The sequence below is a fragment of the Mastacembelus armatus genome, chromosome 17, assembly GCF_900324485.2.
Source record: "Mastacembelus armatus chromosome 17, fMasArm1.2, whole genome shotgun sequence".
In the NCBI taxonomy this organism is placed as follows: Eukaryota; Metazoa; Chordata; class Actinopteri; order Synbranchiformes; family Mastacembelidae; genus Mastacembelus; species Mastacembelus armatus.
The window spans coordinates 18,939,944-18,966,367 of NC_046649.1; the positions used below are offsets into that span (position 1 = coordinate 18,939,944).

The 26,424-nt window shown below is 38.5% G+C and overlaps 1 protein-coding gene across 2 annotated transcripts in view; it reads left to right on the top strand.

The window, feature by feature from the left end:
* LOC113134672 (collagen alpha-1(XI) chain-like) overlaps window positions 1-26,424 on the top strand; it is a 76,542-nt gene that overhangs the window by 16,842 nt on the left and 33,276 nt on the right. For both annotated transcript variants that reach the window (XM_026314142.1, XM_026314143.1), the window contains exons 5-31: window positions 1,654-1,794; window positions 5,912-5,986; window positions 6,537-6,635; window positions 8,654-9,088; window positions 10,168-10,233; window positions 11,106-11,147; window positions 11,535-11,597; window positions 13,893-13,967; window positions 14,538-14,621; window positions 15,800-15,856; window positions 16,424-16,477; window positions 16,714-16,767; window positions 17,159-17,212; window positions 17,346-17,399; window positions 18,143-18,196; window positions 18,294-18,338; window positions 19,127-19,180; window positions 19,268-19,312; window positions 20,710-20,763; window positions 21,832-21,876; window positions 22,052-22,105; window positions 22,193-22,237; window positions 22,978-23,031; window positions 23,127-23,171; window positions 24,117-24,170; window positions 24,274-24,381; window positions 25,605-25,658. In XM_026314142.1, coding sequence (XP_026169927.1) covers window positions 1,654-1,794; window positions 5,912-5,986; window positions 6,537-6,635; window positions 8,654-9,088; window positions 10,168-10,233; window positions 11,106-11,147; window positions 11,535-11,597; window positions 13,893-13,967; window positions 14,538-14,621; window positions 15,800-15,856; window positions 16,424-16,477; window positions 16,714-16,767; window positions 17,159-17,212; window positions 17,346-17,399; window positions 18,143-18,196; window positions 18,294-18,338; window positions 19,127-19,180; window positions 19,268-19,312; window positions 20,710-20,763; window positions 21,832-21,876; window positions 22,052-22,105; window positions 22,193-22,237; window positions 22,978-23,031; window positions 23,127-23,171; window positions 24,117-24,170; window positions 24,274-24,381; window positions 25,605-25,658 — 2,064 coding nt within the window. The remainder of the gene's footprint in view (window positions 1-1,653; window positions 1,795-5,911; window positions 5,987-6,536; window positions 6,636-8,653; window positions 9,089-10,167; window positions 10,234-11,105; window positions 11,148-11,534; window positions 11,598-13,892; window positions 13,968-14,537; window positions 14,622-15,799; window positions 15,857-16,423; window positions 16,478-16,713; window positions 16,768-17,158; window positions 17,213-17,345; window positions 17,400-18,142; window positions 18,197-18,293; window positions 18,339-19,126; window positions 19,181-19,267; window positions 19,313-20,709; window positions 20,764-21,831; window positions 21,877-22,051; window positions 22,106-22,192; window positions 22,238-22,977; window positions 23,032-23,126; window positions 23,172-24,116; window positions 24,171-24,273; window positions 24,382-25,604; window positions 25,659-26,424) is intronic.

Here is a 26,424-nt window from a genome sequence, read left to right on the forward strand (position 1 = left end):
GTGTTTTTTTTTCTTTTTTGTGGAAAGTGAGAGTGAGTGACAACCTAACAAAACTTCTTGTAGAGTATCATTGATGTGGTAAGAGGTAACAACAGTAGATCGACTGAAGCTCACTGAGCACCCATGTGTTAGTCTCTGTAAAATGTATTTAAATCTTGTGGTTGTTGTTTGGGTCATTCAATACCATGTTGAGATTTAATGGCCATGTATGACAGAAGTATGACGCAGTTGCATATAATGTGCTCCGGAAGTCTAAGTTTGCACAGAGGTTGCCTCCTGTAATTTAATGCAATCTGTATGTATGTGCTTCCTCTTTATTGGCCACCCGGTTCGTGACCTCCCTTCACCTTCACACAACATTTCTGTTTTCTGAACGTATTTGTCTTTTTAGTTTAGTTTAGTTTAGTTGTTTACTCCAGTTAGACTGTGAAAAATGTCAGCTGAGCTGCCCATGTGGTTGATAGGTATAGATAACATTCCCACATCAATGGCATTGCAATTCCCAGTTTAGAAAGCACTTTGGAGACTATCATGGAAAAGAGCCTTTGGCTGATGGAAGAGTTGTGAGCAAGGATCTAATTTCCTTTTTCAAAAGCTCATGAAAAACAGACGATCTAAGATAAGACTTGGGTTATTTATCTGCTGTGTAAGGTGGCTTGCTGTCCCTAATGGCAATGTCAGGGGAACTGTACAATAGTTATTTTTTAAAAGCTTACAGATGACCAAAGCTTTGATATATTCCATAAAATATATATAATTAGTTGGCAAGAGGCTGCTCTACAACACCTGCCTTGTTGTTTTAATGTCACATTGTTTTATCACCAAACTGGTGCAAAGCTACGGCAATCAGGCAATAAACATATTGTTCATGGACATTACCATTTGGTTTCTATTTGTAATCATGAAAGAAAAAAAAGAAATGAACAATGTGACTGATGTCTGGAGAAAAGCTTTCTCATTGTAAGGCAGGTGGAGTTACTTTGGGTGCCAGAGCTCAGGATGTAGAAGTCACGTTTATTTTCTCCATAGACAAGTGTAGGCTATTGACAGATGAAGTACATTGAACTCTGCCAATGAAGGTACAAAAATTTGCTGTGGTGTCAGAAAATATCAGTCTGACAGATTAAAAAGTCAAAGGAACAAGCGTGTGAAAGAAAACAGTCAACGACAATCCCATGAAGCAATTCCAGCATCATTTAATCACATTGCTTTAAATTCTGTTATTTATATGTGACACTGAAGGTGACTGGAATCTGGAGATTTTGCTTTGTAGACATCACATATGTGAATTTCAGTGATTTTAAATCAAAATGAGCTTAAATCATTTTACTTTCTGACTTTGAGTTCACTTGAATGAATCTGGTAATGATGGTATGGTGTTCCCAGTTGCAATGGTGAAATGTTCTGTTTAGTCTAATTTGAACATTGGACTAACTTCTTCTGAGTGGCAACTGTGGCTAATCTTCTTGGATACTGGAGCTATTTGCTAAACCAAACAGCAAAAACAGATGGCCACAGCATATCGTACTGTGAATTATCCAGCAGTAGCTTTTTATTACAGACAAAGGAATTGACATGATACCTACCTAATTTGTATATTTATTAACTGCTTTAACATGCTGCTTTTCTTTTCCTTTCTTTCTTTTATCCCAGGGTGACATCCAGCAGCTGCTGATCGTGGCAGATCCCAGGGCAGCCTATGACTACTGTGAACACTATAGCCCCGACTGTGAAACCCCAAAACACCACAACACCCCCCAGGCTCAGGAACCTGAGTACGAGGACGAGTTCAAGGTCAGCATCTGGAGGGGAAAGAAGGCAGGCTGAGCGGGATGGATTCAGGAGTAGAGACTGGGAGGGAGGAGTGGTTGTCTGGAGGGAGGGAAGTAGGATAAAAAAAAAAGATGGGAAGGAGGAAGGGGGGGCAATCTAGAGATGGCTGGACTCAGAGAGGAAGGGGAGAAGGTATAGGAAAAGAGATGGCATATAAGAGCTGTGGCTTCAGAGTTAGTATGATGATAACGGAAATTTGGAAAGAAGCCTTTGGACTTGGGTGTTGCTGGTAAAAGTAGGGAAGCAAAAGCTCAAGTAATACAAATTAGAATGCTTGAAAAGGTGAAAACAGTAGATGAAAACGAAAGACGAGGTCACCTAACGTCAAACTGAAATTTGAAACTGCAATGACACTGCATATTTTTCATTTTTACAAGAGGATAACACATCTATGTCGTTGGACATTAGTCGAAGTGTTTATGGTGCAAACCCCTGGGCTGGTGTTTGCCTATTACAACAGTACAAATTAGTTTTGTATACCCGACCATTACAATTTAAGCTGCTCTTCCCTGTATATCATTAGGGTATATTACTGTTAATTTTTTACTTGACTTCAAACACAAAAACCTAATCAACAGAAATGTTAATGTCAGAACTAATTTCTACCATTTCTACTTTTTGTTCATGTATTTTTAACAGCAGCTAAGTCATTGGCAGCTCCTGCACACACAGTGTTTTGTTAGTCCCACATTATAGAAACAAGGGAGGGTCTGTCTTTCACAAGGTCAGTCACAATGTATAATTCAGATCCCCTAGATCTGTGGTGAATACAAATATAGGGCTCACTACCACTCCAGAAAAGTCAATACAACTTTATTCTTTTTGACTGTTACAGTTTTGACCATAAGTCAAAACAAGCACCAGGAGGTTTATATACTGATTCAAAACATTGTTTTATTTCATTTTCAGTTTGGTTTAAAAAAAGAAGATTTGGTTTGGCGAAAGTATAGAATGTAAAGAAATGATGCTTTGATCAGGGGTTGGGTTATAAGTGCTATTTGAGATAGATCAGTGAAACTCATCGAGTTTTCCAGGACCGTTAACAATGATTTAGTGGTGACAACTAACAGTAACAGCAGGCCAGTGAATTTTTATTCTGCAAACTGTGTGATCTTAAAACCATTTTAGAAACATTCATGCAGGCATAAAGTAAATACTTTGACCCAGGCAGGCTTGTATGGGTTTCTTTGTCATTTCTAATGAGTCTGTGTTTTACTGATGGAAACATGCAGACATTTCAAAATATAGTATCATATTCTGAACCATTACTCCGGGTACTCCGGTTTCCTCCCACAGTCCAAAAACATGCATGTCAGGTTGATTGGTGACTCTAAAATTGCCCGTAGGAGTGAGTGTGAGTGTGTGAGGTTGTCTGTCTTTGTGTGTCTATATGTGGCCCTGCGACAGACTGGTGACCTGTCCAGGGTGTACCCCTGCCTTCCACCCGAGAGAGAGCTGGGATAGGCTCCAGCGGATCCCCGTGACCCTGAACAGGAAAAGCGGGTATAGAAGATGGATGGATATTCTGAACCATGAATTTTATTGTCACTGCCTCAGAAACATCACTTGTAGCCTCTTTGGACAAATATTTGATTTAAATACACTACTTTGTCTCAGGGCCTTATTTTTCTTTTTTCATCTTTGTTTTTTGGTATTTTGCTTCTGTCATCTGACATTTTCCTTCAGTATTTGACTAAATAACTGATGAGCTCACACTGGAAACTTGTTTCTTTTTCCTGCCACAAAGTCTGAGCCCACTTTGCAGTGGCCCCGTGATTTATATCACTAACGAGTTCTGCAGGCTCTGCCCAGACTCCCAGGGAAATTTAAGCTTTTCCTTCCCTAGCAAGGCTCCTTTTACCTGGAAAAGTAGACTTTAGATCCATGGTTCAGAAAAAAAAAATCAGCACCCCTTTCTCTTTTTGAAAATATTGGCTGTACAGTTGGTACCATGTCCTGGAAAATATTGCTTCATCATCAGGTTACTCTTGAGTGACAACATCAGGAGCTTGTCTGTTCTAAATAGACAGCAGGGAACAGTTTGGAGTCAAGAACTTTGTAAATCTGGTTTATTCGTTGTTGGTTTCTGTGCAGTTATAACAGGAATGTTTTTCTTACATTCCAGCTCAGTATTTTAAAGAATTCATATCCTTCAATGGGACAAATCACTGTTGTAGCTCAAATCACACTGGTGTCTTTTTTATTAAAAAAGCATTCGTGTACTTAGAGATCTGAACCTCGGTCACACAAAATCGTGACCTTCGCCTTTGAAGATGCTCCATGACCTGAAGCGTGCTGCCTTTGCAATTCTGAGCCACATGTCTGCAGTTGGCTTAAAACAGGAAGACCAAGTGATGCAAGAGGAGGAAGGGAGAACTTTTTTTAATAAATGAGCACACTTCAGTATTTATGTCTTTCATCCAATCCTGTGGTGACGGCCTTCAGCTCAGCCAAGCACTTCAGCGCTATAAATCTTTATAAATCCTTCCTTCACTCTGTGTCTTTCTCTGCATTTCTCTCTGACCCTCGGCTTCTCTCTGTTTCTCCTTTCTGTCAGTCTAGTTGGTCTGGCCACGGTTTCTCTCTTGTGTGACCTCCCTCCCTCTCTTTCTGGGCCAATGACTAAAGGCCAAGCCAGCACTGCAGCAGGCGGTGGATTTTGTATTATTTTTATGAGCTCAGCAGTTGTCCAGGGACTAATATTTATCTCTGCACTGATGGAGCACTGCATATCGGGGATTACTTAACTTAATCTACTGCACCTCTGTTTTGACAGTGTTAGGAGAACTATAAGACAAAAAGCGTAGATCAGGGAGCATCTTAAATTGTATTTAAATCTAATTAAAATTGCATATTATTTGGGTTTTGGGCAGTGTGTCAATAGATAGCCATGGGCATTGGTAATTTAAAGGAATGGTTTGTTATTTTGGGGAATACACAGTGAGAAGATTGATACTGCTCTCATGTCTGTATGGTTGATGTGGAGTTGTAGCCAGGAAACTATTAGCCTAATTTAGCAGAAAAAATGAAAGTGGAGGAATAGCGCTTCTGGCTCTGTAAAACTGCAGCGTGACATTTTTAAACACCAGATTTTGTACTGAAGCAAGGTGTGTAGGAAAATAGTTTCTTCTTTTAGTCTTAATGCTAAGATAAGCTAAGCTACTGTATCTCCTGGCTCCAGATTCATATTTTCAGACAGATGTGAGAGCACTAGTTATTTTCAAAGCTAACTTCCAGCGAGATCACTCACAAGCATACGTATTTTCCAAAATGTTGAAAATGACTTTCCTTCGAAGTAGCGAGTATTCATAAGCCACTTGAGCCTTTTGTCATTAAATGTTTATTGTTATGTTTCTTCTTGTGTGGGTCAAGCTGAAATCATTTGTCAAGTGTAAAGTAAACAGCAACACATAATATAATATATAATATTATATTATGAATAATATATAATAATATAATAACCTCGAAATTTTGAAGACCCAAAAAGAAAGAGTCTGTTTAAAAAAAAATCAGTTAAGAGACTTAACACATTTTGTTTTTTACTGTTTTTATGATCCAGCATGGTACTAAACTCTCCCGAGATGTTCTCGATAATATACCAAAATGCGATGAGTCAGGACAGCTTGAGTTTTCTGTTTTAAAGGGCAGGCTCTGAAACCCATATTCTACTAATGAAACCCTGTGGCCATTATTGACATAGAGAATTGAGTGTGAGAGGCAGATAATTTTTCATTGGCATCACATTAACCCTTTAACATCCTGTTGAAAGCAAACAAGAATCTTAATTGCTGTTTCCTTGGTTACAGACATTAACCTCTCATGTGAATCTCAGGGGGTTTGAGTGGAAGAATTGCTGCTATCATCCATATACAACAAAGTTCAGTTTTCTGATATGGATGTGATATTTTCATCATTTACTGATGTTATTTCTAAAATAGCATGATGGCACTGAATGTTTTTTACAGTGTTGTGCTTTTCCATGCCATGTAAATAACACTCCATGTCATGGAGACACTGTAGTGACTATTTACATGACTGCACTAATTAACTGGTTGCCCTCATTCCCTTTTCCTTACAGTACGATGACAATGAATATGGTTACAACTTCTATGACTACAATGAACCTTTACCAACTAAAAAGGTCAAGACTGAGGTAACACAACTAATTATATTTATCATGGCTCTTGACATGAAAAACACATGTTGAAGCAATAGAATTTTTTGTTCTCAGCCTTGTCCAGCTTTTGTTCAGTCTTCTATTGGGTACATCCCATGTCAGTTAACTGATTGCTCCTCAAACCTCGCTCAACCCAGAAGTCATTTTTCATTCTCATGAATCTTTTCCTTACATGTTATGTGGGCAGGACTAAAGCCACAAGGAAAAGATGGAAGTGAGAAAAAAGTGGAGGCAGTTAAAGAGAACTGAGATGTACCCATTGTCTCTGTCCTGTCCTTTCTTTGTGTATAGATCTTTTTCTTCTCATGCATCCAACTTAAAGGTTTATTTTGATGTCATGATAGTTATTTACTATTAGTGAAATATCAAAAAGATAAATCAATTACCACAACAAAAGTCTCCTCAAATGTATTGAGAAAAATAATATCACCCTTACCTTTTTTCATTTTTCCTTAAATTAAACTCTCAAGTACAACCATTATATGTTGAATTTGCCCATCCACCCATATTCCTGGTCTGATTTTAGACAAATGAGGGAGGAGAATACCACACGGGTGAGTATGTCTACAACACAGCGGACAAAAGTCAGTCTGAAACCCCTACCGAGGCTGCAGGAACCGGCCTGGTATGTTTTAAAACATTTTTCATGAGTTATTGTCTTCATTTTTGTCAACAGGATAAAAAATTAACCATTTAACAATGAGTTTGCTAAGAAAAGTGCAGTAAAATGTCTTTTTTAAAATGGCTGATAGTATAACTGTTTTAATAGTTCATTGAGTATTTCAGTTGACATTTTAATGTAGAATTGTTTGCATTCTTTGAACACATGTATGTTATTCACTCTTGGCCCATGGGATAAACTTTTTATTAATGTGGAAAATTCTCTGAGCATTTCTGCCTTGACAATTAGCATGTCTTCTTGACTGGTTTACTGGAATACAATAAGAAATTTCAATAAAACTTAAGGTCATCACCAACAACAAACCATATTTTGGTTGTCTTTGGAGGTTAAACCCCAACAAGGCTTCACTAACATTAAACAGCTTTCTCTGCTCCTTGATTTTCATGAGAAACTGCATCCATCACAGACACTTTGGATAAACACCAATGAAGGAAAAACGTCATTTAATGATCCATAACCAATGGAAAATCAGTAGACAGATGCATCTCCTATGTTTCCACCATATCCTGAATCTGGCAGATTCTGACCTAATTTGTGCTAAACCATCACAAAAAACACACGATAATGAGGAACATTTGGGAATTAAGCTAAAACAATACAGCTGTGTGCACCACCAGCCAAATGTCTGCCGATTGCATTGATAACTACCTTGAAGTGGATAACGCAGCGTCACTTGAGACATTACATTAATTTGAAATGACAGGTTAGAGGGCTGACCACAGACACTAACATATGGCATCCTGTGTTGGAACACTTGACTGATTACTGAAGACGCTGTAACACTTTTTAGACTGTGTTGTTGGGTCATATTGCCCAAGGACCTAACACTTTATACAAATACTATTGTGGGTGCTTTTACTCAGTCTGTTGCAATATTGTGTTTGGAGATGGTAAAAGTCCTGAATCTGGTCATATTCCTGGGGTACTCCTACAGTCCGTTCATGCATTTGAGTTTGACTTTCCTTTATTTTGCACTTGTCTCTTTTTATTACTGCTGCAGGTATTATATTTTCTGCTGCTGCAGCATGTGGCTATAAGGCTCATCTACATTTGGCCATGGATTGTGTTTTTCAGATCCACAGTTGTAGATTTGTGGTAGATAATAAATCTGCTGTATAATAAGAGGCCCCTGAAAAAAAAAATCGTCTGTTTAGAATGTGGAAGCAGTCTTACATAATGTTTAACGTCCAATAATTTTCCTAAAACATATCGCACTATGATCCACATCCATACATCCATTGAAGCAAACACTTGCTTTTGTGAGATGCATTGTTTTCAAATGCAAGTTGTTCTACAGAGATTAGACAATCTAAAATCTAAACTTTCAACTCACAAAAGACTGCTCACAAAACATTTCCCTACATTCTCCCCATAGTCAGCATTTGATGTTTGATGTTGCATTTGAGTGCGACGCTCACGCAACTGAGCACAGTCTGATTTACAAGATCATCCTTGTAAATCAAAGTGCAATTGTTTTTGTACTGCATTTGACTTTTTGGCTGTAATATTTCAGATTATCCTGTCTAAATTACCCTTCTTCTCCAATTTTACATAATGAATTTAGTTTATAGTATGTAACATATTTTTTTACCATACCATTAACAATGTTTAAAACATCATTGCTGTCTGGGAGATCTCACTTTCCTTTTTTTTGCAGACTTTGCATTTAGTATAAAATGTGATTCTAGATGTTAATGTTAAAAATGCCTCTTATGCATATTTTCACATATGTTGAGTTTTGGATGCCATCCCAGATTAGACACATGGAAGTGTGCACAACTAAACTGAAATTACTCTATAGGCATTTCAGTTTTAGTGCTAAATACTAATGCTTTGTCTGCAAATCATGTTATAAATGAATCATTGAAGTTGTTCACATGATTTCATTGCACTAACCAAACCTTCATGTTCCCTCCCATCTTAACAACCCCTGCCTCCTTGATGTGGGGATGTGATCCCAGAGCTATGAAGGGGAAATAGTGGATGATTACGTCACTGGTGCAGAAGAGGTAGGGGTGGACCCCACTGTTACCGTGGAATCTGCTGCCCGAGTGGACACTCAAGAGAAGGTGGACCTTTCCACTGACACGTATGAGTTTAAGGAAATAGTGGATGATTACATCACTGGTGCGGAAGAGGTGGGGGTGGACCCCTCTTTTACCGTGGAATCTGCTGCCCCAGTGGACGCCCAAGAGAAGGTGGACCTTTCCACTGACGCGTATGAGTTTAAGGAATATGATCTTAAGGAATATGACAACAAAGAGTTAGTAGACAAGCCGTATGACTATGGTGATTATGGTGATTATGGCCCCACTGACGCCAAGCCTACATCTGCAACATATGAGGAAGATTTTGGTCCTGGTGTTCCAGCAGAGACAGCCATCAGAGAGAGCAATGTAAGTGCTGGAGTGGTTAGGAATAAAGTTGGTGGTCAGGAATGTGGATGAATGGAAAGGATGCAGATGGCATTTATTTGATGGGGTGTTTGTGGGGCTCTTTTTGTTTGTTGTTTCTAATGGTATCAGGTTTTGGCTTGAAGTGGTCAGCATGCACATGCACCAAACATAAGTATGCCAGACAGACACAGTACTTGTCTTTCTAAGTCTCCTATAGATAAACAGATGTTGTCCCAGCTGTCTGTACAAAACCACTTTCCCTAACCTCCTGACCCCAGTGACCTCTGCTGTTTTTCAAAGACAGTTTCTCCCTGGTTATCACACCAGTTATCTGTTTGGATTACCTGATGACAAAGTAAGTCTTAGCAAATGTTTTTTACATCAAATCCCTCTAAAGCAGTATCTAACACAAGACAGAAATAACAGCTGAGCCAGTGTCTGTTGTGGCTTGTTTCCATCTATCTTCCTTGCCTCAGGATTCAGATTCTCAGAGGCAGGAAGTGACACAGTCCATGTCTGGATATTTGCTGCTGAATTGTCTGCTTTGGGTTAAACTGAACTGCTCTATTAGAGGTCTTCAGTCTGAAGTTTCAGGACACACTTTTTGGACAACGTGCTATAGGTGGTTTTTGAGTTTTTGTCAGATGAAGTCATTGCATGGATAGTGTCAGGTAACGACTTATGCATTTGTGCACAGTTGTGGTCTTTTTTTTTTTTTTTGAACTCCATCCCTGCTTTAGGAAGCTTTATAAATTGGACTCAGACCAAAGTCTAAATTATAGCTTCTCGCAAAATTATTCTTGAGGTTTATTTTTCCAGCAGGCAAGGGAAAAAAATCTGCTCTTTGCCTTGAGAACTATCTAAATCTCTCTAAGCATGCAAAATGCGAGTCAGCATTTTTTTTTTCTTTTTTTTTTAGTGGGGCGGGGGGACTATTAAGTAAGTTCTATAAAAGAGAAAACACCCAGGGCAGCAGGCAGGACATCTGCTGCTCACTGGTTTCAAAATATTTCTGCTCTGCCCCAATATCTGACCTGCCACTGTGTAAAAAGTTCACCTGGTTTGTCTTCTGTTTGTAGGTGGGTGTAAGTAACAATTACCCGGGGGAAAAAGGAGAGAAAGGTGAACCTGCTGTCATTGAGCCAGTAAGTGAAACGCTCATGTGTCTTAATTCAGACTAACAGCTAAAGAAGAGAGGTCACATTTGTCAAAGCTAATTTTGATCACCAAAATGAAAACATATAAGAATGGGATAACATAACTAGTGGACAGTGCAGTATATTGGGCCTATTAATGCTATCTAGCTGTCCTTAGCTGTCTAGTTTAGCAGCTATCAAACATTCAGATAAATGCCACATTTCAAAATGAATGCTTTTATATCAGACTTTCACAAAATGAAATATAAGTCCATAAAAGTCCTGGATCTCGTTCTCTGCATATTTTCCAAAGAATATGGTTCCTCTTATCTGTTCTCTTGAACAAATATATCTTTCATTTCTGATTTGCACCCATATTTATGTATGTTTGTTTAATTCACTTTCAGTTCATCATCACGTTAGGTTTGTTTATTCTAGTGAAGCACTTACAAAGTATTTTCCCTCCTGATGAGATTTAACTCATTTTGGTTTAACGACCATATAAACAACAACTGCTCTCTACACAAAATGCCACAGCACATACATTCTGCAGAGCTATCATATACAGTTTTCCACTGCAGGGTAAACATTGACTCAAATAGCAGCCACAGTTAACATCTTTCCTCCCATACCTTCTGCATCACCGCAGGCTCCCATCCAAAACTTTTAACACTCACACACACACACACACACACACACACACACATATTATAGAATAGAGCATCCAATAGCTGAAACATTGTTAACATCTTGATCTTGTATCTGTAAGTAAACTAGTCAACCTCAAACCCCACTAGTTCTCATTCTTTACTCTAGTCTCCATTGCCTGTGGATTTACTTGCTGCCCTGTAATGCTACTGTATCCATTTTCCCTTTTTCAGGGGATGCTTATAGAAGGACCCCAAGGAGCCCCCGGCCCAGCAGTAAGTATCACATTCTCCCATACTCCTGTCTGCCTTCCACAGATGGAGAACAGTTAAAGAGGGAAAAAATGTCTATGGAAAGAGCGTCAGTCCTGATCACCAGTGAAGCTTGAGCTGGGAGAGACTGACAAAATGTGTATTTGTTCATGAATGTGTGTATGTCTGAGTCTCTTTGTGTGTGAGCACAAGCGAGAAAGCAAAAAAGAGGGGGGTTGGGTGCTATTTTATTTTGAGGCATATTTCTTTTTTAATTCACGTCTTTTTCTATGTCTTTGCTGGCCTATGCTTGTGAAATATTTGACAGATTGCCTGTGGTGGGAAAGCTGGTTAACAGCAGTTTGAGATATCATAAGCTAAGTGTATGTGTTTCTGTATGTGTGGTTTTAGGGTCTTCCTGGTACCCCAGGAATACAGGGTCCCCCAGGTGCCCCAGGAGATCCTGGTGAGAGGGTGAGTGAATACTGGTCTTATTTCACAGATGATTAGAGAGGCTTCTGAGAAGCTCTGCTACCCATTCTCTATTTGCCACAAACATTAAAATACATTAACCAGGTATATTTTACTAAAAGAAGAAGAAATCACCATTGACCAACCAATTTAGATTCCAGATTAGTTATCTAGAAACCCAAACAACCAACCAACCAGAAAGCCTATATATATAAACACCTCTGTATTTGTTATCCTGCTGTCGTCTTCTTTATTGGAAAGCTGTGAAATACATTCTCAATGCCATGGAATGAATAATATAATTGGATGCAGCTTGCTATAGCAGCAGTAGGAGGGATTAGTGAGGAGTGGTGCAGGGAAATGAGTTTCTCATAAACTGTCAATATACTGACAAAGAAAAGTCCTGAGAAGCAGCTGTGTTGGTATGTGACAGGACTTGTGAGAAGTGCAAAGAGTTTGCAGTAAAATATGTGAAAGATTAAATTTTCCCAATGTTTTTTATTTCAGGTCAGGGGTTTGCTAGGATGGAATTCTATTGATTGGATGATATAAAATAAATGCCCACCCCCTTAACTAATCAGAATCTCAGATATTTTCCCCAATTGCGATGATTGCCTTGTCCTCACTTTGTTAGCACATCCATGCTGTCTCTGGAGGTCAAATCTTTATTTGCCAACAAAAAAATGCCCAAACACACCTCCTCCAGTATGGCCAGAAATCTCAACCAGAACAAAAGGCTTATTTTTCTACAGGGTCAAAGTGATCAAAAAATACTTTGTAAGTCTCAAAGTCTCTCCTCCTCCCTTCATTTCCTCCCTTGAGAAGCAGTCTTGCTGAGGATTGTCATGGGGATTAAAAGTGACTGTAGTCTGTAGTCTTGTGGTTTTCTGTTGCGCAGTATCTGCCTGGACTCGACGTTTGATTGATTCATTTCTCTCATGATCACCATCTCCCTGCTTTCCACTCAAACATTACTTTTCCAGTCATGTACGACCGTCATTAACACTAGATGCTGCTATGCTTACTGTAGCAGCAATGGCTGGAGATTATTTACCACCTTTGGGCACAGGCAGATTGGAACACATGGCATCAATTTGAGCCAGCAGTCTGAGATTGCGGCACATGACAAGACTGCTAAATAGGCCCTAGTTTCTCTGGAACAGCTGGGTATTACTTAGTTTGATCTGATCTATAAGACTTTGCCTTTGTTAAATCAAAACTTTGTCATGTTATAATAGTACCTGCCTTTTTGTACTGTCATTATTCAGTATGAGCAACTTTGATGCGATCATTTTGCTTTTTAGTCGTTCACACTAGTTGTATGCCTTTAAGAATGTCATGCATGTTAGCATGCCAATGTTAGCATTAAGCTGAAAGCACAACTGACCCAAAGCCGATGCAGATAGACTATGGAAGAAAATATGAACAATAGCGAAGTCTGACATCTCACAACCTCAGGGGAACAAATAACAGCTTAGACTGATGAAACTTTAGCCAAGCTTGACAAGCTGAGTGTAGGATTTCCTAAAATAGCCACCATAAAAAAGTATCCTTTTTAATTTATGTATGAATGTAATCACTCCTCTGGTGCCACCCATAGGCCAAACATTTGTGCCCCACTTGTGGTAAGCCTCTAAGAATAGCAGCACTCTTTCTCCATTTTCCATCCATCAAATGCTTTGGTTTTCTGGAATCTAATGAGCATCATATTCTCACAGGGCCATGGCTCTGAATTTTTAGTGTTATTATAAAGTCAGTGCTTTCCTGCAGGCAATATCCCTAGGCCAGCTTAATGAAAATACATGCTTTGTGTATGCTCATGATTGAATTCCCTGTCCTATTCTTTTGAGTAGGATTAGCCAGTTATCTGTTGGAATAAGCAACAACAATGCAGACCGTAGAATATGACTTTCCTATTGAAATTGCTGTCATAGATTAAGAAGAAGTTAGCTGTAAATTAATTTTTCAGTCTCTGCACTGTTTACTGTCGTTTTTTAGTGGTGTTTTTCAGTTTACAGAGCACCTTCAGGGGATTATAGAGAAATAGCAAACTAATAATGTTATCTCATGGGAAAATATGACATCTAATTAATTGTTCTTAGCAACATTACACACTTGTATACAAGTCAACAAAACAATAGCTTATTATTTGTATTCAGTACTTTAAGCAAAAAACAAATGCACAAATTCATTTGAATAGCATTATTGTAGTTTGTTGGGATTTTATATAGTCTACTTTGGTTCATTTTATTGTGTGTAAGGAAAAACCAACTCTGTTTCCCTGTTTTGACTCTTCAGGGCCCTCCAGGGCGTCCTGGTATTCCTGGATCAGACGGTGTCCCTGGGCCTCCAGGTACCATTCTGATGCTTCCAGTAAGTCCTGCTGTTCGTGTGCCCAATGGGCCATTATATTTCACTCAAATACTTTGCACCCTTCATCTCAGGCACTAGCCCATGAACTCGCTTCATTTACTAAGTTCTACCTCATAGCATCACCGGTAGGCCAAAGGATCGCAACCTTATTTTCTTTGGGTTACAAATCACTTACCTTGTAAATGTCAGCCAGGGCAATGGAGTGAAACCAGTGACTGAGGCTTTGAGAGGCTTGGTGGCACATATTTGTGTGTAAGTGTAAGTGTGAATATGTGTGTGTGTGTGTGTGTGTGTGTGTGTGTGTGTGTGTGTGTGTGTGTGTGTGTGTGTGTGTGAGAGAGAGAGAGAGAGAGAGAGAGAGAGAAAGAACTGCCTGAGCTTGTATGCCAACATATATACTGTATGTGTAAAAGTGTTTGTGTAGCATGGTGACAGCTTTACAGGTCTAACAGGGCACAGCACAGATTTGAACACACTCATCAGGGGAGGCCTTTAGATGTTTCATTCTGTAAAACAGACCAGTCAATTTGTTGCTAATTGTGTTCCTTCCTTGTGTTTTGTGGTTGACAGTTCCGTGCGGGCGGTGAAGCTCACAAAGGACCTGTGGTTACAGCTCAAGAAGCTCAGGCTCAGGCCATCCTGTCTCAGGCTAGGGTAGGTATCACTGGTAAATATGGCCACAGGACAACATACTCAGTTTGGAGGACACTTTACTAGGATTTCACATTTTTTGGTGCAGTCTCATTAGCTGCTATTGAACCTAAGCTGAATAGAGTTAACAAAAAAGAAATTGTGGTTTTAATTTATATGAAAGTATACTAAATAATGAAAGAAGGAATCATTATTCACAAATCCCATTCATCCTATAAATTGTCTGAATTTGAAACTATGGACCTGTTAGGTTAGGTATATTAGGTATATAAAGCATCACCAGATGTTCACACATACTCAGGGGTCCTGATAACCATGGAACTGTTGAAAAAAATGTTGAAATATGCAGCTTTCCCAAGATGTGATCTACGGTAAAACACATGGAGATCATTAAGTGTTGCACAAATAATGAATATTCACACATTCACAACACTCTATGGAGCTTGAGGGTTGCCAAAACTAGTGTTTAGTAACGTCTAGCAAGCACTTGTCACCTTTCTATATTTGTATTTTATACAAGCAGTTTGCCTAGAGAAAGGTAAAATAAAAAGGCAGCAGGAATGTGCTACAAGTGAATTATAGAACCAAAGTCCAGTTATTTGTAAGCTATTGCAGTGTGTAATTGTTTGTCACTGTGTCCCTGTATTCATTTGTTTTCACCTGGAAAAATGACCTCAAACTACAGTAACTGTGTAATTTGGTGTGAAATGTAGAATGGGGTATGAAGTGTTTTCCTTCGAATTAGAAAATTGAGTTATTCAGTAATCAGTCTGCAAATCCATTCCAGAGAACTTCTTTGGCAGTATCACACTGTGGTCAGCCATAAACACAAACAAAGTCCAGAGTGGTAAACTGTGAACCAGAATAAAGTAAAGTTTGCACACTGTGAGATTTAACATAAACTAGCTAAATGTGGGAGTTTTTATTAGTGTTTTCTATTATTAATTAATAATTTCTATTACAGGGTCTACATAGACCACATTTATTGTGATACTAAATACTAACCACAGTGAGAACCTTGCATTGTGCAGTCATGCAACTCTAAGCCAAAATATATATTATCCTAATTTCTTGATATGAAGGAGGAATAATTGTCAGTTGGTGTAGACAGGTCTGAATGTATGAGTGCAAACACTTTTTGTTAACCAGTGGTTTATGACTTGTTTCTGTCTGATCCACAGCTGGCAATGAGAGGTCCACCAGGGCCAGTGGGATTGGCAGGAAGATCTGGTCCTGTGGTGAGTAGGTCTTTAATTCCCCTCCACACACACGCACACATAGACCCTGATCTGCTTACCATCCATTAATTTGGAAGTTGATGAGAAACACATTCAGTGATTAGATGTGCCTCCTGTGAATGGTTCAATTATGTTTTGTTTCTTGACTTAGTCTTACAGGCACATACACACACCACCACTTCTCTTTCTGCAATTTATTCTATTTTGTTTTATTCCATGAATACCTTAATTGCAGATTAAATGGCAATACATGAAATACAGGAGCTGTATGTAACTCTTATGTATGATAAATGAAATGTCTTCTGAATTGATAATAGCTCAGTTCTTCCACTGTGTTACAACAAACCTGCAATTCTTGGATTCTGCAGGGATTTCCTACATGTGGGACGATGCTCAGTCTCTCTGTTGTATAATAGATTTATAATGCATGTCTAAAATTCACATTATGTTGCATTAACTTTAGGTTGTAGTCCAACCTAGATAATAGTTTTTTTTGTGAATATATATTATTTTGCTAAACTTGAATGTGTGTATTATCATATATTTTGGTTATATATTTTTTTATAGGGAGGTCCTGGTGCTCCTGGACTAAAAGGTGATAGTGGGGACCATGGACCACCGGTGAGAATAGTATATTTCTTTTACACAAGGAAGCTATTTTCATAATTATGTAACTTACCAAATTATATATAACAATCTTAAATTTTGTGTTTTAATGACCAACTGAAGAAGAAGAAGAATTGTTGCTTCTTTTTTGTTTTCTACTTGTTTTACCATAAGATTCCTTTTGCCTCACAGATACTAGTGTTTTATACATATATATATATATATATATATGCAATATTTCTTCTCCTTAGGGACCCAGAGGTCTTCAGGGTCCAACTGGGCCTCCAGGAAAGGCAGGAAAGAGGGTAAGAATACTTTTTATCCTAGCTCAACAGAGACGTTTTTATACATTATTACGTGTATTATTTTATCCCCAATAGAGTAACATTGTGTTGCAACAGAACATGTTTAAATTCCCAGATTTGTAATAAAAGCTAGCTGGTATCTAAGGAGCAATGCTACAATGCCTAAAGAAAAGAACTGGTTTCAAGCAAGGCCTTAGTTCAAATGAATCAGCTCCACTCAGTAATCATCTCTGCACGTTGTATACATTCATGTTTATTTAACTCTAAACTAGTTAAAGAAATGGTAGTGTCTCCCTGTGTTTATACTCCACAACCATTTAAGATAACTACCTTAAACGTTTCTCTAATGTAATTCCTATGTAGTCTGACATGATATTTGTGTGTCCCCCAGGGTCGCAACGGAGCTGATGGTGCTCGAGGAATACCAGGAGAGTCAGGGCCCAAGGTAAAGTACACACCAGGTTATTCAATAGACCAGTGTTTGTGGCCTGCACTTTCTGTCACTTTACTGTGTTCCAACAAGTGGCACATATCATGGTGATTAATAGAGCTAACCATTTGTTATCTTCATGATTCAGGGTGACAGAGGTTTCGACGGCCTCCCTGGTCTTCCTGGAGAGAAGGGACATAGAGTGAGTATCATCAGAGAGAATTTTGGGGAAAGTGATTGAGTAAGGTCAGAAGACAAACATCATTAAGGATTTCTGTTTCCAAATATAAGAACTTATCTATCACTTGTATTTCTAGTACCAAATCCTCATTGATCACAGTCATTGCTGCTCAATGGCCTGTTCTTACAGCAGCATCAGGGGTTATTATTAGTTCAAAGGCCTCCTCCCATCCATCTCATTTACACTCTGGTGTTGACAGATATGAATTTGGAACAGGGGGAACTCATTAGGGCATTTGACACAGTTATGAGACGTGGGACTGACTCCAGAACCTGTCTTTAACCAGCCCCAGGGGTGAATGGGGAGGTCTGGAGTTTGGTGTTTATCGCTTTAGGGCCTGTGTGGAGATGCAGAAGAAAGAGGACAGAGATCAGAGGGGGATATTTATAGACTGCCTCTCATGCCTTATCCTATACAGAGTAATTACAGGGTCACCAGGGGTAGGTCAATGCTTATAGGGTACTATAAATAGTGGAAAGCATATAGGGCCATGCCAGTTGTGGTGACTATGCTTATTGCAGATTAAAGGCAGTTTTGTTGCTTTCTCTTTTTGACCAAAGGCAAGTCAAAATTAGGAGCCATTTTTCTTCTGTTAGTTGCAGTTACCAAGCTTGTGGATGCTACATGAGCTGTGAACTCTCCCGTGACCCTGCCACTCCCACTCTTTGTTGATATTTCCTTTCCTGTGATCTTTTTTTCTGCAGGGAGAGCATGGTCCTACAGGTCCTCCAGGTCCACCAGGAGAGGATGGGCCCAGAGTAAGTAGTACCTCAAAGACCATATAACTTATTCTTTCCTTAGCTCTGCATTACTCCACCTTCCTTAATAAACTACTGTTTTTCTTTATATGTAAAGGGTGAAGATGGCCAGGTTGGGCAAAGAGGTGTCGCTGGAGAGAGTGTAAGGTTTATTATTATTATCTGATCATATAATGAGACAGGATTGTTAAACTATAGTGCTTTGTGTTAAAGACAAAACTAAGATGAGATTGTATTTTTACTCACTTCCTTTGCTAACACAGGCCTCATATCCTCATTCTTTTCTCTAGATTCATTTAGCCATTTTTTTTTAAAGAAACAGCCTCATCCTCCACTCTACATTACAAATGTAATGACATTCCTGTCTGCAAGGACCATTGCATTTGTAAACTCAGCCTTGCCAAGTGAGAATGGCTCTGAATAACAGATCAGAAAATAGCACTGAGTAATGTGTTATTCTGTCATTGCCCATGAGAAACTGCCATAATCTGCCGAGTTCAGTTTAAATGGACCATAGAGTTGCATGAGAAATGGTTTGCTCCCTGTCATACCCAAAACACAGTGTCCTTTTAAAGAAATAGTTGCACAGCATTTCATCAGCCAGTGTCCATACGATGAAAGAGTGTAGTAAATGCATTGGATTTAAGTGCATGACTTAAGATTTTGAGATAAGTAACAATTTTATTGCTCATTCCTGGAATTGCTACAGCAGTTACCATGTATGAGCACATGAGGTCAGTATTGTACCAACTTTGGTCAATCATTTTAAGGATTTTCAGTATATTCACTAACTGTATATTATGCCATTTGTAATGACACTTTTTTTCTACCTTATAAAGTAACACAATTTCAGTTAAACTAACACGACTGGCTTCATGCTTAGATGCTATTTCAAATCACTTTTTAATTTGTTGTTGTCTCAATATACAGGGTCCTAGAGGTTTGCTTGGCCCCAGAGGGTCTCCAGGTCCTTCAGGACAGCCTGTAAGTACACCTTCTGCTATGTGGCACTTATGTCTTGAAACTTATTATTTGTATTAAGACTAAATTGGCAAATGTTGATCTTTTTAGGGTCTTCCTGGTATTGATGGACAGGCTGGTCCCAAAGGAAACATGGTGAGAGTTTTTTTTTTCAATATATATCTGTGAAAAGTATAAAATCATTCAAACATATACTGAAACCACTTAAACAATTAGTGTGTCATTTGGCCTGCCAGTAACATAACAGGAGTGCAGTTCATTGCTGATTTGCTAATTAGACAAGGCGAGTGGTAGCAGAGACTATTTTGCTGTACGTCTTGGACCTTTTCCATAAAGGTGCTGACTTGAATAGGCTATGTAGAAGAAGCCTCAAGCTTTAGTAAAGGAAGAAAAGGCTGTCTGCTAATATTCCCATCATGCATTCAGCTTCCCGGAGGGTCTCAGTGGGACATGTGAATGAGGTCAACAGATCACTGGTCAAGATGGTTAGTCAAGCCCACATGTTGTCTGTGGTCACGGAGTCTCTGATACAAAGAAACAAACAGCTATTGGAAGGACACATAACAATTGAAACTTGGTGTGCTTCTCATTAATTTCTCCAAAGTTGGTATTGATCTTGGCATATTCTGAAAATTGAAGTGGAACACTTGAAACTATTCACAGCGGAGTTTCCAAAAAGTTTTAGAACCCCTCCTGCAGGCCTCTAACATACGGATGTTTTTAAGGCGTCTTTTATAAATGAAGAACTCAAATGTTTTTACTGACTCTATTTGGATCCTTCATTTAAGCTAAGTTTTGGATTTTACACTGAAGTCCAACTGACAATCACAGCAAGACACCTAACATACTTTCAATCCAGCATTTGTATTTAATGTTTGTTTTAACAGCTGGAGGAGGCAGCTTGACAAGGCCCTTGTCTGTTTTTCTATACAGTATGTTTGGTTTGTGACACACTAAATCTCAGCAGGCATACCAAACAGCCCACCGTTTCTAAATAGTCTTATTAGACATATTCTATGCTCAGGTGGCTCTGTAGCCCCTCAGTGTGTATTTAGTGAAAGCTGTATTTCATCAGCAAACATAGATTCTCAGCAGTCAACATATTTTTTGACTGGCTTTCATAGGAACTAAACATAACTCTGGGTAAGGCGAGAAAACCGCTCTGCTCCATCAGCCAGCCTATCACATTTCTCCCCAGTGGTTGCATTTTTTTTGTTTCACATTCTTGGTTTCACAGATTGGATAAAGTCAATTCAACCAATCTATCCAAGCAAGGTCACCCTAGGTTTTCACCCAACCCTGTACTTAGTACACGGAAGTCAGATAAAGACAATTCTTTAAATTTAGTACACTGACATGAAAAAACAAGTTTCACCTAATGACTTTTACATTCATTAGCATTATACATAAATTATATTAGCTCTTAATTTCACTTTATCTGGCGTTTGAGCAGTGTTGTTATGTGTGCTGTAGAATGGAAGCCGATGGAATCATATTAATAGAGTCCTCTTCTTTTTCTTTGTTATATGCAGGGTCCACAAGGAGAGCCAGGGCCTCCTGGGCAACAGGGTATGCCTGGTTCACATGTAAGTTTTGTTTGTCCTATTTCTAAGCCTGTGTGATCACTCTGTCTCTCTTGTTGTGTCACCCTCTCTTTCTTCAGTTGTGTAATTTTTCATCTCTCTTCATCTTTTCTTCCTTCTCTCAAATCTGTCTTTTACATTCTCCTCTTAGCCACAGCCATTGTGCAGGGGCAAGTACTGAACTCAGATAATCTCTCCTGTTTTCTTAATCAAGGGTTTGTAGACGTATTTCTAACTTTTGTTCTCTTTCTTCTATCGCCTTTCTCTCCATCTTCCATTCCTTGGGTTTCTTGTTGTGCATTCCACAAAATTCACAACAAAATAGAGGAAAGACTTCACAAGTTTTCAATAACATTGTTTTTCTGCTGCCACAAAAAAGTAAAGCATCCTTTCTGGTCTGCTATGTTTATGCATATTGTAGTCATTTGATAACAAGATTGCATTGTCCAATTGGTGGCAAAGTAAACATGTTCTAGTTTGCAGTCATCTTTAATACAAAACAGTACTCCCCATATTATAGCCAGGGGTAAATGAACATTGCCAGGTACGGTTTTCAGTCCTGCTGACGCTCACAGTCTGCACAGGATGGTGTCATTCTTCTGGAAAGTATTAGTAAGAGCCTATCTGATGGTATACAGGTTGAATAATTTACTTGTTCATTTTACCTGGCCAGAGGAAGATGTATGCCTTCCAGCAAAGGCCTGGGCCTACAGGAAAAATAGCATAATTCACTTATTTTTAACTACTAGTAACTTTTCTTATTCTTTATGGGCTGAATTCTCAATAAGCATTCAAGATGTATGACTTTAAAATGACTTGAGATCTCACTTTACACATTTGAATAACCAAATTTGAATAGGAACATGAAGTAGTCAACAAATAATGATGGTTAGATTTGTAGAAGGAAGAAGGTGAATACATCACCATGACAATTAGATATAGGCTTTCACAAACTGACAAAACAGACACTGTTTTACCACTTTGTTTTGAATATCATATAAGCCTGGGTATGGAGAGTGACTAAGTATGGCTTTCTGTTGTGATAAAATATATGTATCCATTGTTTTTCAGGGTCTTATTGGTCCTCAAGGTCCAATTGGTCCTCCTGGTGAAAAGGTAAGAAAAGAGGGACCCCAGTCCTCCCTTCAATCTTCCAACCACAACTCTACTACCCCAAAAATGAATGTTTTATTCAGGACCTCCTAAGTGCTTCTGCAGATTTTGCTGTCTGAGCTGTAGTAGTGACTCTCTTTATAAGACTTCTCACTTACCTATTGCTCTGTCTTTGTAGGGTCCTCAAGGGAAACAGGGGTTGGCTGGCCTTCCTGGTGCTGATGGCCCTCCTGTAAGTAACCCATTTGACCTTTTCACATCATTCAGTAAAAATACCAACTGACAACATTTTTTAAAATTATCTTTCTGACCATTTTAGGGCCACCCAGGAAAAGAGGGTCCTCCGGGTGAGAAAGGAGCTGCTGTAAGTATTATTAGTATTATATATAGATTAGCAGTTTATTTGGCTTTTAAGGAAATCATCTAAAAATAGCTCTCAAACATTTATCAGATGTGTCACTGTATAAGTTGAGTCAGGCTGTTGCAAATAATTTAATCAAGTATTTATAGTGTTGCCACGAGGTCTAAGCTGAATATAACCACACAAATTAGACAGCATCAGGTAAATTGTCTCAGAAATAGCCATTTTCTACAGTCAGAGATATTTTTTTTATTATTTCACATGAAATAGAGTCCATGAAGCAAGTAATTCAAACTGTGTTATTACAGATAATTTAAGTGCAATGAGGTTAAATGAACCTAGAGGCAGAATGGGTGTACTGGATTTTTTCTTTTTTTGGGTTTAATAATTCTGTTGCTATATAATCCTGTATTATAAGGTAGCTTTAGCCTAATGGATATTAGTCCATTAATATCTTCGTCCTTGTTTTTTATTTTCTAATAATTGATTATCACTATTGGTTATCATATGGTACTGTCAAATAACTTTTGTGTAGTTTTGATTTTTTTTTAAATATGTGCATATGTGCCCCATGCAACTTTAAATGGTAATAAAGTCATTGTAATATATTTGGAATCAATGGAAAGTTATTGCGTTAATGTTATCTAATACAGCAGAGACACATTATAGTAAAGATTGTTGAAAACTGCAGCAAAATTTACTTCAATGATCACAAGACTTTTTTATTTTTTTCAATCTTTTAGGGTCCTTCTGGTCCTCTGGGATCCATTGGCTACCCTGGGCCTCGTGGTGTTAAAGTAAGCACTATATTTGTCATACAGTACCGCTCTGCCATGATGCATTTCCATTTTCCCTTGAATTGCATCTTAACTATGTTTTTCCCTCTCTCCAGGGTGCTGAGGGCATCAGAGGTCTTAAAGGTGGCAAAGGAGAAAAGGTAAACAGTCTCTGTCTGTCTTTCTTCATTATGCTTGACAGATGTCATTCCTCTAAAAATGGACATCAGACTTGTAATTCCTTCTCAAATGAGGCGTCATTTGAATCCAGCAAGTGGAAAAACTCTTAAAGTCCCATCAGGCTGGCAGTTAAGTCCTTATGCCACTGAGCTGTAATGTAGTGTGGAACATTAAACTAGAATGAGTGTGTTTGTAGAGCAGTTTCTGTAGAGACTTATCTGTTGCCATTGTTTTCTTGGACTGCTGTGGTTGAATGTAGCCTGTTGCTACCTCTGTGCCCCTCTGTAGATTTTTCACTCAACTGTCCATAACTTGAAGCTGTTCAGAGATTGCCCAAAAATACTAGTTATAATGTCAAAAAATCTTCTACTTTGATATTTCTCTCTTGTATAACATCCTGTTTGACAAGGATTTTACCAATCCCAAGGTTTCAAGTTGCTTGTTTATCAGATTTACCTTTAGTGTGATGTAACATTTGTGTGGCTTCATGCATAAAAACAGGTCCCAAAATGGGAGTTAAGTATATTTAATGCAGCAAAACCAGTTTTCATGAAATTAATAGAAATACAGTAGAAAAGATTGAAAACTGCATTCTCAATTTAAACCACCTGATGTCAGTAGGGCAACACTGAGATACTGAGCTGTAACTTCAGAACTGCTGGTGTCAATGCTCACTTTACGTGGCCACCAGATGTCAGTATTTATCTGTCCTAAGCCGCTACACTGCTGTATAATTGTGATGATAAAAGTTTTCCAAATGATTATTACAACCACTGTTTTGTTACCTAGATCGTCAGTGAGAGTTGCTCTTTTTTGATATTGAAGTAATGATAAATTTGAAGTATCATACTGAAACTTAATAGCTTTTGTCTCTGATACTGGATAAACAGTCGCCTTAAAAATGCATTTATCTCTTTCATGTTCAGGGAGAAGATGGATTTCCTGGCTTCAAAGGCGACATGGGTCTTAAGGGTGACAAGGTGAGTCAGCATCTCTAAAACAAGAGGCTTCCAGAACAAATGCAGAATATGAAAACCTAATATATGAAATCACTTTGGTAACGTTTGTTTTCTTTGCATCCAGGGTGAGGTTGGCGTTCAAGGATCTAGAGGAGAGGATGGCCCAGAGGGCCCCAAGGGCAAGTCAGGACCCGGTGGTGAACCCGGTCCCATAGGATTAGCTGGAGAGAAGGTAAATAATATATACCTGCAAGTTCACTCTTATTACAGTATTTATTACACTGCTTTAAAGAGTAATGCAGTGTTAATGCATATGTATATAAAAGTGATAGGTAAATACTGTAGCTGTGGGAATATGAGGGCTGCTTTAGTGCTATGTGCTTGGATTGAAAAACAGACCAGGGTCAGGTTTGTTTATTTAATGAAGTAAAGTGAAAAGACAAAGGTCTGGGGATGACTTTTTATTATAGTTATATTGCTATCTTGATCATCTTGATGTATAGGTTTTCTCCAACCCTTCAGCTCTACAACAGTCCCATTTTAATTAGCTTGTGTTGCCAACATCTCTCCATGGAGCTTTGATCTTGTCACCTTGCTTGATAGTGCTGCAGTATTTATACAAATCTGTATTAAACGTTATAGCAAGATCTAGGCAGTTCACATTAAAAGAAAAGGATAAAAGTTATGTCTTTGAAGAGGAATAATTGCTTCTGAATGTTTGAGCAGGGTGTCAAGTAATGAACTGTTTCCTTATACGGTGAAGAGGCTTAGCTCAATTTGTATGTGGCTAAAATTACATCATAACATTACGGAAATGACACCAGCCAAGAGTAATTATTTTATCAGCAAATGTTTTTATAAAATGCTAAAAAATAATTCGAAACCATGCAAAAAGAGGAGAAAAGAAAAAAGTACATGCAGCTCTAAATTCTATTAGAAAGTTATTTTAACTGTTTGCTAAAATTCAAATTAACATTTACGGATGAGCTACTCCTGGGGCAAATACAGACAGGAAATTAGTTCTCTGTTTAATGCTAACATTTATATACCAATAATAAAGTCAACATTTTGCTGACATATTAATCTTGAGTTGCTAAAAATTCATACAAACTGTTCAAAATACCGGGACCAGAATCAGGTTTATATATGACTTGACCTTGATTTAAGAGCAATCAGAGTAGTTTTGTCAGGTTCTGTGTAATTCTTATTGACCGTAAACCTTTTGAAGTGACCATAATAGATAAAAGTTAGTTTTCATTTGGGTGAAAAGCAGAGGAGTCTCTGCATATATAATGAAATGATCATAAAGCTAGTATTAAAAAAATAAATTCCCACACCAGGAGTTAAATTTTATGGTTATAAGTTTACTGCTTTTTACAATGCTTCTGTGAACTTTACTGCAGTCTCTGATGACACAATGAGGATTAAACATCATTGTTTTGTTCTTCTTTTTAGGGAAAACTTGGTGTCCCTGGTTTACCTGGGTACCCTGGAAGACAAGGCCCGAAGGTGTGTGATGAGAGCACTTAACTGTAAATGTGGAGAAAGTCTTGGTTTGCTTGACCCTCATCCAGTAGGATGTCAGGGATCAAAGCCAGCTCTATGCAGGTGTTCACTGTCTTGGTCAGGGACAGTTCAGCAAAGGAAATATTTACAAAGTAATGTAAGCAGTTACAAGGACAGTCACTTTGTTTGCTCACTGCACTTGTGTGTGTGTGTGTTTGGGTGTTTGGGGAGGTGTGTTGTTCTCCTTTGTGCTTGTGCACATAATCTGTATGCATGTGGCATGTGTGAATGAAGATCTGTGAATATTTACTAATATGTGTATATTGATTCTCTCAGCGAATTTATAACCTTTTATCCAGTGTCTGGCTGATAAAAATCCACTCTTAGCTAAATTTGCTCTCATATGCCTTTCTAAAACTGTCTGACTCACTGACTAACCCTTACTCACATAAACACCAACACAAACAGACACCTAACCACAACTCTAGAAAGTGTCATGGTCACCTGCTGGAGTCATCAGCCGTCCTTCCTTCTTAAATTCTTCCAGGCATTATCTAACAGTCTGACATTCCTTGCACTGTAGTGCTGACCATTGTACCACTGCCCCATTATCAAGATGTGCTGCTGTAGCTGGTTCCTCACTGCTGCTGTCAGCACTGACAGCTTGGCACTGATATGATGGGTTAGATACACCTACTCTCACAACATCCAGAATGGCAAGCCCTCCTGATCTATCTGTTAATGTCAGCAAGCTCTAAGCTGAGTGTGG